At 38.2% G+C, this 13085-nt stretch overlaps 1 protein-coding gene across 7 annotated transcripts in view; it reads right to left on the reverse strand.

Moving 5' to 3' along the window:
* The window catches only part of Drosha (drosha ribonuclease III), a 125490-nt gene that overhangs the window by 41017 nt on the left and 71388 nt on the right, over positions 1-13085 (reverse strand). For all 7 annotated transcript variants that reach the window (XM_063258028.1, XM_063258026.1, XM_063258024.1 and 4 more), the window contains 3 exons: positions 3370-3477; positions 2725-2863; positions 2307-2367 (listed from right to left, as the gene is read on the reverse strand). In XM_063258028.1, the coding sequence (XP_063114098.1) occupies positions 2307-2367; positions 2725-2863; positions 3370-3477 (308 nt within the window). The remainder of the gene's footprint in view (positions 1-2306; positions 2368-2724; positions 2864-3369; positions 3478-13085) is intronic.

Consider the following 13085-nt stretch of genomic DNA (forward strand, 5'->3'; position numbering starts at 1 on the left):
AAAAAAAAAAAAAAAAAAAAGAAAGTTTCAGATTCTGGAGCATACCCAAAATTTTCAGATTAGAGATGCTCAAGAAATAAAGTCAGTGAGAATATTTCAAAACCCCAAAAGTCCAAAGGCAGAAACACTTCTAGTCCAAAGCATTTTGAATAAGAGATTCACAACTATATGAATAAAAAGGAAGAAAAGGAAGCTATACAGTCACCACTGGTAATTCTCTTAGCTGTGGAGACAAGCTAGGAGCTAGAGAAACTGCACAAAGTCCCAATCACTTCTTTTCTTTTCTTTCTTTCTTTTTGGTACCAAGGATCGAACTCGTGACCTTGCACTTGCCAAGCAGGCACTTGTGCCACTAAACTAAATCCCTAGCCTCCTCCCAATCACTTCTAACCCTACTCGACTAAATCCATTCAAGTCTTGAAAACCCAAAGTAACAACCACTTCAACTTTTCAGCTCTCTCTTTAAAAAAGAAAGCTGTTCGTGAGCAATCTCTTTCTTGGCTTTCAAAATATAATTCTCCTGCTAGCAACCTCAGTCTCATCAATCACACATTTACTTCCAGACAGACCTCACCCACTTCCTTTCCAGATTCTTCAGGGGTCTCAAGGCCACACACAAGTGAGAATATTAATAAATAAAGACATTTTACCTCCCCACAAATCAAGAAATAAAGTCAATGTATTAACTTCTGTATTCATTCTATGAGGCCAATATTATCATAATAATGGCACCAGACAAAAACATCACAGGAAAAAGATTACAGACCAATATCCCTTATGAATATAGATACCAAAATCCTCAGCCAATACTAACAATCTGAATTTTGCAGCATATGAAAAAGATTATACATGATGATCAAGTAGGATTTACCTCAGGAAAGCAAGACTTGCTTAATATCCCCAAATCAATTACTGTACTATACCACACAAGTGGAATAAAATAAAGAAATACAGTACAAGATTATCAAGACAGAAAAAAAGTATAACAAAATTCAACACCCTTTCATAAAAAGCAGTCAGCAAACAATGGAAAAGAATTTCTTCCATCTGAAAGTTTCTATGAAAAATCCACAGTTAATATCATTCTCAAAGGTGAAAAACTGAAGGCTTCCCCTTAAAATTAGGGAAAATCAAAGTTTTACTATCAGCACTTCTATTTGATATTAATCAGTATAGCTAAAAAACATCTAAACTGGAAAGAAAAATATAAAAGTATCTTTCCTGCAGATAGAGTTTGTACACAAAGAATCCTAAGAAACTCACAAAAATCTAATAGGAAGGAGCTGAGGATTTAGCTCAAGGCATAAGCGCCTGCCTGGCAAGCGCACAGTCATGAATCCAATCTCCGGTACTAATTTAAAAAAAAAACCTGTTAAGGCTAATAAACAAGATCAGGTGTCAGAATACAAGATCAACAAACAAAAGCTGAGCTGCATTAAAGATTTAAATAAATAGAAAGTCATCCACATTCCTGGGTCAGAAGACTTAACTACAGGAAAGTAATTATTCCCAACTTAATCTATACAGTGTGCTGGCACACTGTGGCACAAGGCTGTAATCTTAGCACTTTGAGAGGTTGAGACAGGAGAATCTCAAAAATAAATTTAAAAGGCAGATAATAACAAGTGTTGTCAAAGATGTAAAGACCCTGAAACACTAAATTGCTACCAGAAATATAAAATGGTGCAACCATTCTGGGGCAGTTTCTTAAGAAATAAAACAGAAATATCACATGAACCAGCAATTCCATTCCTAAGCATATCCCCAGGGAAAATTAAAGCATATGCCCGCACAAAATCTGTAACTATGCAAATATTCATAGCGGTATTATTCACAATATCGAAATAGAAGCAGCAATTCAAATACTCCTCATCTGGTGAATGGATAAATAAAAGATAGTGTACCTAATATTGTGAAACATTATTTGTCAATGAAAAGAAAGTATATACTAATAAATACTACGATAAAAACAAATCTTAAAAATGACATTTTATGTAAAAGTACGCCAGAAAGGACCACATATTATATGATACTATTTACAGAACATGTTCAAAGAGGCAAATGCACAGAAATTCAAAGTAAACTGGTGTTTGCCTAGAGCTAGGCAGACTGATGGGAAGAGAAGAATGACTATTAATGAGTACAGAGTTTCTATGTGAGGTGATGAGAAGTCCAGAGTTACAGAGTACTCCTAACTGCGTAATTCTGTAAACGTTCTAAAAGCCACTAAACCGCACACCTAAATGGACAGACTCTGTGGTGTGTGACTTAACTGTCAATAAATGTTTTCAAAAAATCTACTTTACCTGGAAGGTGTTGGGTCATCTTGGCCAAGGCGTGACATAATATTAATTAAAGTATTAATTCCTGTGTTTTAAGAAAATACAAATACATATGTCAATACTATTAGGAGTCCTGGCTCATCATATAACATGTACTAAGAAAATTTTCTCACCCCAATTTGACATTAAAAGATTTAATATCTGTATGTCTTAAAGCCTGACAATTACTTAAAACACTAGATAAAATTTTTCCTGAAAAATTCATCCACTTTATTATAATGTTCAGCCCAAAATGAATGTTATTATGTATGGATCAGGAAGCAGGAGAGAGTGAGAAGATTAAAAGGTCATCCAGAAAACTATTTTCAGAGGCGGACATAAGTTACATGAGGAAACACAGGTCAAAATATGAGCATACAATCTTAGAGTCATTCAAACAAACCTTTTTTCCGCATATGCATGTGATGAACTTTTCTGTCTCCGTATTTGGGCTGCCGAATTCCACAGTTAGATAAAGAATTCCTGGCATGATCAGGATTCATTCCAAAATTTAAATGATGACTCGGATGAGTCATGGCCAGCTAAAATTTCAGTGAGGCAAGATCAATCTTAAAAACTCAACATACAAGCATCATGCCATCTCCAACGAAACTAGAAACAGAGCTGTCTAGTCAGCTGAATTTTAAATCCTAATATTTCTATCTTATATCCTCTAGAATCAAATTTCCAGAACTGTAGGGCAAGGCTTCTTCTAAAAACAAATTCAAATACCCACACCTTTCAGAGAAGAACTAAGATTCTCAGTGCCTGGGAAGAAGAACCATAAGGAAGGAAATCCTTCCCTGCTCCCACAAAAGAGCTTAAGATCCACAGAAGGATTTTCAATTTCACCTATTTCTGTTGAGGCAGCTTCAAATAAATGTGAGAGAAAAGGTTTGAAAGCAGCAGAGGCAATCAGGATAGAGCAATAGGATTATGTTTTAAAAACCCCTGTCACCTCCCAGAAGAGAACTAATGCACCATTTATAACCTGCATGATGAACGACTCCTATCTCATTGGATTAGTTCACAAGAGAGTAATTCTTACCTGTAACAGGCAACGATCTTGAAAAGTATATCCTATCAACTTGTCCAGGTGCATTAGGCACTGGTGGTAGCGTATATGATGGGTCAAAACAGGCAGCATCATTGCATGCTAGGAAAAAATACTTCAATAAGTTTAATTCCCTAAAAACAAGCATCATTTATTTTACAATAAGCAAGAATCATTTTTACACCACAAGTTTCATCTTACAAAGTCGTAACAGTTTATGGAGGGGTGGCGCCCTGAAAAGTAGCCCCAAGTGGCAGTGGACAGTGCCTGTTAGGATGTGGTCTCTGGAACCACCATTCCTAGCGTCAAGGCCCACTCTGCCACTCCCTCACTGTATCACTTAGGGCAAGCTATCTCACCTCTCTATCTGTTTCCCTGACAGTAAAAACAGAAAATCAATGTAGCTAAGCACAAGGATAGTTAAAAGGATTAAACTATAAATTCCAAAGCTCCAGAACAGGCCAGCTGGGCTTCATTCAAGCAGGAGGAGCCCTGTTGCCATCAGATTTGAACAAGGAAGTATTATTAAGGAAGGCTGTGCAGTACTGTGTCTCCTTGTCTCTACAGAGCAGTGATGGTGAACCTTTTAGAGCTTCCAATGATAAGAAACAGCCTGCTGCAGCACGCATGCCATAGGCTCAGCACCACTGCTCCAAGGAAATGGGTTGGGACTCACATGGCCTTTTTTAGGGTCAAGATATTTTTGAGAATCAAAGGAAAATGACTCCAGAAAAAATGTCCATGTATGCTTAAGCATGCAAAAACTGTATGCAATTATAATATGTTCACCATCTCCTAAACCCTAATGCTATCCAAGCAAGAACTTCTCAACTGGATGATCTCCAAAACCAGTCTAGAGTTAATATTTAATTAACTAACATTCCAGAGAAAATTTTTACAAAACCATTAATACAGTTAAGGCACATGAGGACATGGAAATTATATTTTTGCTTCAACCACTTTTCATTTAGCTGTCAATTCCTTATTGGAAGATGATTTCAGGAAAGGCATCTCTTTCTTTTCTTTAATAATGTTTACCTAGAACTCAAGAGAATGAAGGAATCATTTTTATTCATTAGAGCCGGAAGGATGGGCCCAGCCCACATAAAGATTGACATTTGCTTTGTATCATTTCATTCTTTGAAGTATTTTAAGATGGCATTGTTTAAAAATAAATGAAAATGGATTTGCTTAAAACTATAGAAATCAGTTCCCTGTATCATCAAAGAAAGGCTAATTCTATCAAATAGGATCTCCAATCAACAGAAAGTCTTTCTTGACAGTTCAATTCAATAAATACACAGTGAGCACCTCCATGTGCAAGACCTTAAAAGATCTGTGGAAGATGAAAAGCACACACAGCTTTACCATTAAGGCTTCTTAGAGATAGGCCATTATGATAGCAATGTTTACTATTAAGGCTTCTTAGAGACAGGCCATTATGATAGGAATGATCGCCACTTTGTCCACTTTGTCTAAGAGCTATATTTAAAACGCCAACAATACGAACACAGTAAAGAGGCAAAGTATATCCCAGTTTTCTAGCCACTTCAATTGCAGGAAGCTGGCGGGAGTTGATGCTAACAGCTCTAGGTGATGAGGTCATGAGGACTCGGCAGTGTAGCCACCTCTCTAAGTGTGGACTCAACCTAGAAAATGGATTATTTTTTTAGTACCTCTTGTGAGAGATGAATCAGGACTTGTTAGGAAAATAATTCCCTTTTTAGAACTTGTTGATAATGAAAAACTTACTACATACTTTAAGCCCAAATCTTTTGATTCTAGTTCTAGAAACAGACAAAGCACATTTTATGGCACTGTCCTCCCATCTTCTCTTAGTCTGTTATTTCCTTTAACTTTTTCTCATGGGAAACAGCATTGCGTCCCCCACCACTTCCTTTGAACTGGAACCAAATACAGCCAGAGTCTCCTTCCAAGCAGGTCTGCCTGCTGTGAGCACATGAAAAGTAAACTGGCAGCATCCGCCCTCATCCCAAACAAACGAGTCTCAAAGCTTAATTAAAAGGCTGTTACAATGTCTAGCTTGGTTGTAAAGATTATCAATCCCTGTGAGGCTGAAACATGACCACTGAGCATCATTATTTTTTTCCACTAATTCATGGCAAATGTTTTCATTTTAAAAAGTAGTAATAAAAAGTAAAAAACTCCTCGGGAAAACTGAGAAAATGTCAGCATGTAATTTTTAAATCGTCTCAGATTTTCCCATGAATATACAGTAAGTAGATTTATCAAAAAAAAAAAAAAAGACCTCTGAACAGTATCTATGTAAAGACTATAAGACGAAGAATCCTTATAAACCACTAAATAAGAATAGATGAGGAAAGAACTATAGTGGTCTCAGCATTTACTGGATAAAAAAAAAAAAGCAGACTAACAGAGTTTCTGATGGCCTGGAGAATGAAAGAACTCTAAAATCAACAGTAAGTATTCACTAGAAAGTGAATTTCCTGGATCAGCCCAAAAGAACAGTCACATTGCAGAAAACACCTGTGCCCTATAAAATGCTCAGAAATGAGCCAGATACGGTAGCACACACCTGTAATCCTATCACTCAGGAGGCTGAGTCAGGAAGATCACCAAGAGTTTGAGGCCAGCCTATACTACAGGGTGAATTCAAGGCCAGACTGAACCACATACTGAGACCCTGTCTCAAAAAAACAAACACAAACACAAAAACAAATCCCTAAGAATGTACCTCAGCGTTAAGGCCCTGGTTCATTTCCCAGTATTGGTGGGGGCGAGAGTGACAGGAGTGGATGTCTAAACTAAACCCTGAAGCTCCCCATGAGGAGAAAGTAGTGGGAATACAGGCGCTCAGCAGGCGAGGAACCATAAAGAACAAAGCAAGAAACAGTCTAAATAAAGACGGAGAAGGAAACAGAGGGCAGGTCTGAGCCCAGGCTGGACTCCAAACCTCTGCAGGACAGCAGGAGCTCAGAACCATGAACAACTCTTCCGGTCTACACCTCCCTCTTAAGCACACAGGGAAGAATTCTGCTTATTTTACTTAATTTATTTAGCTTAAATAAGTTAAAGAGTATAAGAATATCAAGTCCCATCCAAAGATCCTATAACAGAGAGAAAGGGAAGAGAGGGGATCCTTGTTGACAATAAAAGCATGCCAGAAAGACATGAAAACCAGCTGTCACTCAGTATTTCAAAACAAGTTTTAAATTTAACAAAATAGTAAGAAATACAAATGAAAACTACTAAACGAGATAATTAGAAGTGTGAAGTGACAAAACACCTAGAATATAGAATAAACAATAAAGAACACAAAAGCAGCTTAACTATATGAATAGCGCTTTTGAGAAATAGACGATGGAGAAAAATTTACAGAAAATGAAAGAGAAATGGATTTAATAGAAAATTAGACACAAAGGACAAGCAAAGGTGATATAAGATGCATGAGTCCTTAAAACCAAAATATAATGATAAAATATATATTTCTTGAATTACATAATATGCATCCTATGTGAAAGCATTAAGTGAAAAGGACTGAGACGTATTTTAGTAAACCTATTGATGCTTATCCTTTGGGCACTTAAACAAAAGAACCAAAGCACTTCCAGAACACATACTGCTACCACACTTTGACAGCAATGGACTTTGTATCTGGCCAAAATGATCTATAAATATTAATGGTCTGGGCATCGTAAGAAACTCTTTCCATGAAGAGTATCTTAGAGCTGCAGGGCATGGTGATGCATGCCTGTAATCCTGGCACACAGGAAGATCCCGTGAGGCAGAGGACGGGACGGCTGGGGCTGCACAGTGAGTTCAAGGCCTGGATGAACCGGATGGCAAGATCCTGCCTTAATGGGGGAAATGTGTTGGAGAGTAAGTTTCAGGAAAAAACAAAACAAAAACAAAAATAAAACAAAAGAACAGGAGGGAGGCATTGACATATGACCTTCAAATATATTTTTACCCACAGAAAATAATGACTCAATATTATAAGAATAATCTGACACAGAGTAGTACAACTGACAAAAATGACGGGAGAAAGAAAAAGAATAGATGAAGCCACTGCTGTGCACATATTATAAAAATTAACCAACAGTAAAAGGGTGCCAGGCCTGTCGGATGCTGGCTGGGTAAGAGGAAAGATTACAGGAAGACACAGACAATGGCTGTTTTCCATAATAGATAACAAGGCACAAGCATACACAGAAAGCCAGGCAAAGGAGAAATTTATTTACACTACAGAATAAAGGTGTTACTGTACAAAGGTAACATTTGAAGAAAAATATAAGCCCTTCTAAATACAAAGATACATGGAAAGAAAAAGGAAAAAAAGCAAATAGAACGGTCTTCACAGTGTCATATAACAAAACAGTTTGGCAGAGAGAAAGTCACATGTATCTCTATATAATAATTCTGTACTAGCCAGGGATTTAGCTCAGTGTCATAAGCGCCTGCCTGGTAAGCACAAAGTTGTGAGTTCAATCCTCGGTACCAAAAAAAATAATTCTGAACTAATAGGAAGTAATCACTTGGACAAGGTTTTTTGAGAGGACTCAATATAGAACCCTATACATGCTAGACAAGTGCTCCTACCCTGTCCCCAACCTCGGGCATATTATTAAGTGAAGAAAATCGTGGACAAGAAAAGTGTGCTTAAAATGCTACCACTGGTCTCAGCAAAGGGAGAACCTACATATGCACATAAAAATGCACATGTGCATGCACGTGCATGTGCACGCACGTACACACACACACACACACACACACATAACATGAGGCACCACATCTCAGCAACAAGTGACCCACCAGCCCTCACTTCCTGACAGCAAGTCAGACATAGCACCCACGTGACCTGATTACCTTCCTAAAGCTTTGCCTCTGAGTCATGAGGGGGTCATTACAGATCTAAACTGCAACACACATCAATGACATGTCTGTCATCAAGGAACCACATATATGACAATAATGCCTAAGATTATAAAGGAACTGAAAATTCCCATTGCCTAATGACATCACAGGACCTTGAACTCACAGCACAACACATTTTTCAAGTGCTCGGAATGATGCTGCTATAAATAGACCTACAGCAGAGCCAGCTGGATGAAAGCACTGAACATACCACTGTGTGCAGTACACCACATACATTATAATTATAATGTGTGCTCGTGACAAGTACTGGTGTTGGTTTATGTACATCTTATAGTATACACTTTATATTGTTTTAGAGTATTCTCCTACCTTTAAAAATAAAAAGGATTCGATACAACAGGATGGTGTGCTACACTGGCAGCAGCCCTGCTCACTTTGTGATTACTGTGTCTGCTGATTGCAGGACAGGTCACAACAACAGACTGCTAATTCTACCTGGGTTTGCAGGTGTACACTCTGTGATGTTCAACCCAACAAAATCACTTCAGTTCAGTGCATTTCTCAGAATGTTTGACACTGTTAATCAGTATGACTGTATAATTTGCTTATATTAAAATTTTAGAAATTAGGTCATTTTTAGAAAACATGGTTCCCAGAGTGGGTAGAAGAAATATGTACAAGTCACATTTTCAAAAAATATACTGGCCTTTGTGAAAAATGATATAGAATAATGTTAAAAGTTTGCATAATTACAAAATGATCCTTAATTTTAAAAGAAACACTTAAAATCAAACATAAAATGAAATAGATCTATATATTTAGTTTGTGGGATACCTACACGTGACCTTAAAATACAAGAACCTGAGTACACATCCTTAGTGGAATTTATCTGGGGGTCACCAACAACAAAAAGGAATACTTACAAAGAACTATTTTCCATAATCATTCCACTGGTGGTACCATTAATATTGTTATTCTCAGACTACTGTTTATGTATTAAGGAACAGACCAAATGAATAATCTTTTGGTATTGTTCTGTGAACCTCAGAGTAATCAAAAAGTACATGAGGGACAGATCCTTTTTGAAAAGTACTTGGAGGAGGGTAGATTTAGAAAATCTCTCTGGCAGATCCTAATAAATTGTTGAACCATTAAGTAATGATCCATCAATGACTGACATTATCACACACATAATGCAGACGCTATACATTACTGTCTTACCAAAAAAACCACTGAACTTAAATCTGATCACCGTTGTTTAATAGAACTTTCTATGAACATGGAAATATTCTGTATATATGCTGTTACAATAGGTATTATGTATATCTCAGTGCTCAAAATAAGGAATTATATATTTTGTGTCATTTAATTTTAATTACATTTAAAGAGCAACATGTGGCCAGTAGTACTGTCCTGGACAGCACAGTTTTATCTACCAATTTATAGGAAATACAAGGGGCAGAAACAATACTAAAGGATACCATAAAACTGCCATAAGCACACATGGACCAGTCCATAGTTTTTCAAGAAACGTTTTCAAAGAGAAAAATGTAAAAAACTGAATGAAGACTGTAGATTAAAAAGACTGAGAAGACATTAATAAACCACAATGTATTGTTCTTATTTGGATTCAGACTGAAACAAACTGAACAGACAAACAGGAAAATGTGAATAGTGATTAGATACTTGGTATTATGGGAAAGCTGTTGAAAATTGCTGCAGCTGAGTAACAGGCATATAGAGTTCATTATTCTTTTTTCTCTAATCCTGTATGTTTGAATTTTTCATAATAAAAACATAATACGAATAATTCTCTATCAGGCCAGTTATCCTTCACATAAAATTTCTTCCCTTCCTTCATAATAGCACTGTCTCCAGTAAAAAAGCAAGGATCTCCTGTAGCCAACAATCAAAATCTCCTTATTAACAGTAGCTGAAGCCATTCAGCTTAGGACCAAATTCCCTCCTTTCTCCCCGGAGTCCAACTTAGAAAACACTTCCTTCAATTTGTTGCCCAAAACCTCTGAATCCCTAGACATTTCCTCTCACTACTCAGCGCTTCGTTGATAAATCACTGAGCAGGAGTCCAGCCAGTCTGACAAGCCATGGCAGCTTTCCACCCCTTCCAGACAGTCATTCCAGGAAGACAGCACATTCCTCAATTAGCCCAAACACAGCTCCGTGTCCACTGAAGTCCAGCACACAGCACCACCCCACACTTCTCTTCCCCAGCCTGCGGCATCGCTGCAGGCACTAGGCCTCCCTTTCCTCCTCAGGGAGTGACAGGAGCTGGGACACCGCATCCTGTTGGTTATGTTACTGTAATGATACAGTTCTTTGTTTCTCATGGTGCAGTGTTTCGATAGCCATGACCCATGTCCTCAAGAGGACATGAGACCAGGTGCTACTTCTACAGAAGACAGCAATTCAACTTCGGGTGCAAAACCCCCGAAGGGCAGATTCTATCACATGTTCCTTCTTAGATTCAGATTTCTGTCTTTTCTTCCACATTCATTCTAACAAGAGGCAACATGGAGAAAATCCTTCAACAGTTTCTCCCCAAACATGAGGAGAACTCTGCATTTGGCTTGCACATATATAAACACAGTTCACAGTGCCCACCTCTCAGCTTCCATTTCTCTGAACACAGGAGGGGCATCAGGCGGAATTTCCTAAGTTCTTCACAGGATCTCCTCCTGTCCCTCTCACAAGGGAGGGCAGGGAGCGGGTGCTGGTAGTGCCTGAGTCACTCCATTGTATGTTTATCATAACCACTCATCTCTCTCAGCTGACAAAGAGCACTACAAGGTTTTGGCCAGCAACCTGTTAGCTGGCAATTATTACTAATGCACACTGCTGAACTACCAAACAGAAAAACTCCAAGGATTTCAGGAAATCCCTGAGTCTTTTTTCCCTTAAAATTAAGTACAAACCTATCCACTTATGGACTTCAGGGTTATTCAAAGTAGTCAGTGTATAAATTTCCTTTAACTGTTAAATTCCTTTAACTGATACACGACATTATATTGAGCATTTTAAACTCATTTTTATATACTACCTACCATCTTCTTCAAGGTACATATACCAAAAGGGAACATTTATTCTAGGATAAGAAATTAAACACAGTTGTTGCAAGCTACAAGCCAGTATGACTTGGAAGCAACAAAACCACTGTTTGTGACTCTTAAAAAGTTGCCAATTTCCCTGAATATTTCTTACAATCTTTACAACTAAAATCATGAATGACAAAGTAAAGGTCAAGTAAGCAATAAAAAAATGACTCACTGGGTATTCGCTGTGTATTAGATTATACAAAAAGGTAAAAAGACTGCCCCATCTAAGACATCAGACAGAAAACAGCCTGCAAAATATATTCACAGGACTTCAGTCACTAATACTAAAGGTAGAAAACTTTAACTAATTTCTGTACCAAAAAATATAGAAGGAACTGCTGCTACGTTATTCCTACTGTTTACCTAAGGAATTTCGAGGTAAAAAATGTAATCAAAATATATGGCTGGAGGATCGAGAAAAGATGGTGGATAGATAACAGCTACAGAGATTCTCTGAGATAGCCAACTTAGATTCCAAAAATAATACAGTGTGGGGAGTCCCAAACAGACATGCCGACCTAGGAATGAATTATGCTGAAAGAAACCAATTAAAAATACAGTCCAGGTGCTGCGATAGTAACAGCTAAAGTCCCGGTGCCGCCACTTGAAGTCACGGATTGGGATTGAACTTGTTACCGCTGCCACCCCTGAACTGGTGCAGCTGGGATAACCTGCTAGTTTCAACTCACTGGAGATGCAAACGCTCTGAGAGCGGGCATCAGCAAACCGATTTCAGAGCAGAGGGAACCCTGCATCGACCTGCGGTGAGTGAGGGGGATAAAAACCCTTCCATAGACAAAGAGGCTCCAACAGAGGACATTCTGGGACCGGGCAGACTGGCCAGAACAAGGTGCTACAGTGACTTCAGTCACATATTCCCTTCTCAAGCAGGATTGGTGGGGAGCACTTGACCTGGGTGACACCACGGACTGAGGCCCAATAGGCTAGCCCAAACCAGGTCCCTGCGCCTGGCAGTGCTCCCTAACGCAGTGAAGCCTCAGTACATTGACCTGGAGGGGTGGGCCCATTATAGGCTGCCCGGGTCTGTACCTCCTAGTACACTGCAGTGGCGGGATCACCTAGTCAGTGTCATTTCAGACAAACTAAAACCGACAAAGAAAGAAACTGGGCCTCCTATATACACCTGTATGGAAGGAACAAAAAATATGAGAAGAGGCGGCAACAAGAAAGGGTCCTCAGTCCCCAATCCTGAGAACACTGATCCAGGAAAGGTAAATGCAAAGGAGAATGAGGACAGAAAACATGCAATATCAGGCATGGCACCAACAGACATAAAGCGATATCTTCGGGATCTCATAGACAAGTTCAAAAGTCAAATATTTAACCAACTAAAGCAAGATATATATAGAACAATTAAAGAAATGCTAAACACCTCCCAAGAAAAAACAGATGGTGGAATGGAAGAACAAAAAAAGGGGGCAGAATTGTTTGATGGAGAAAATAGAGAAAACATAGAATACATGAAGCAGGTTCAAAGAGATTACCAGGAAAATAAAAACTCTATTGAAAGCTGGTATAACAGCTTGAAAGAAACTAAAGATAGATTATCTGAACTGGAGGACAGGTTTGTAATGTGGGAACATGAAAGGAAAAATTTCTTAAAAATAACAAGGAAATAAGCAGTAACAATACAAAGGCTAGAAGATGACAAGAGGATCTATAACTTAAGAATAAAGAATGTGAATGAAGAAGCAAGGGTAGAAACAAAGGAATTGCAAA

The sequence above is a fragment of the Cavia porcellus genome, unplaced genomic scaffold (assembly GCF_034190915.1).
Source record: "Cavia porcellus strain 051 isolate PalLab524CR breed Dunkin Hartley unplaced genomic scaffold, mCavPor4.1 scaffold_11, whole genome shotgun sequence".
Taxonomy (NCBI): Eukaryota; Metazoa; Chordata; class Mammalia; order Rodentia; family Caviidae; genus Cavia; species Cavia porcellus.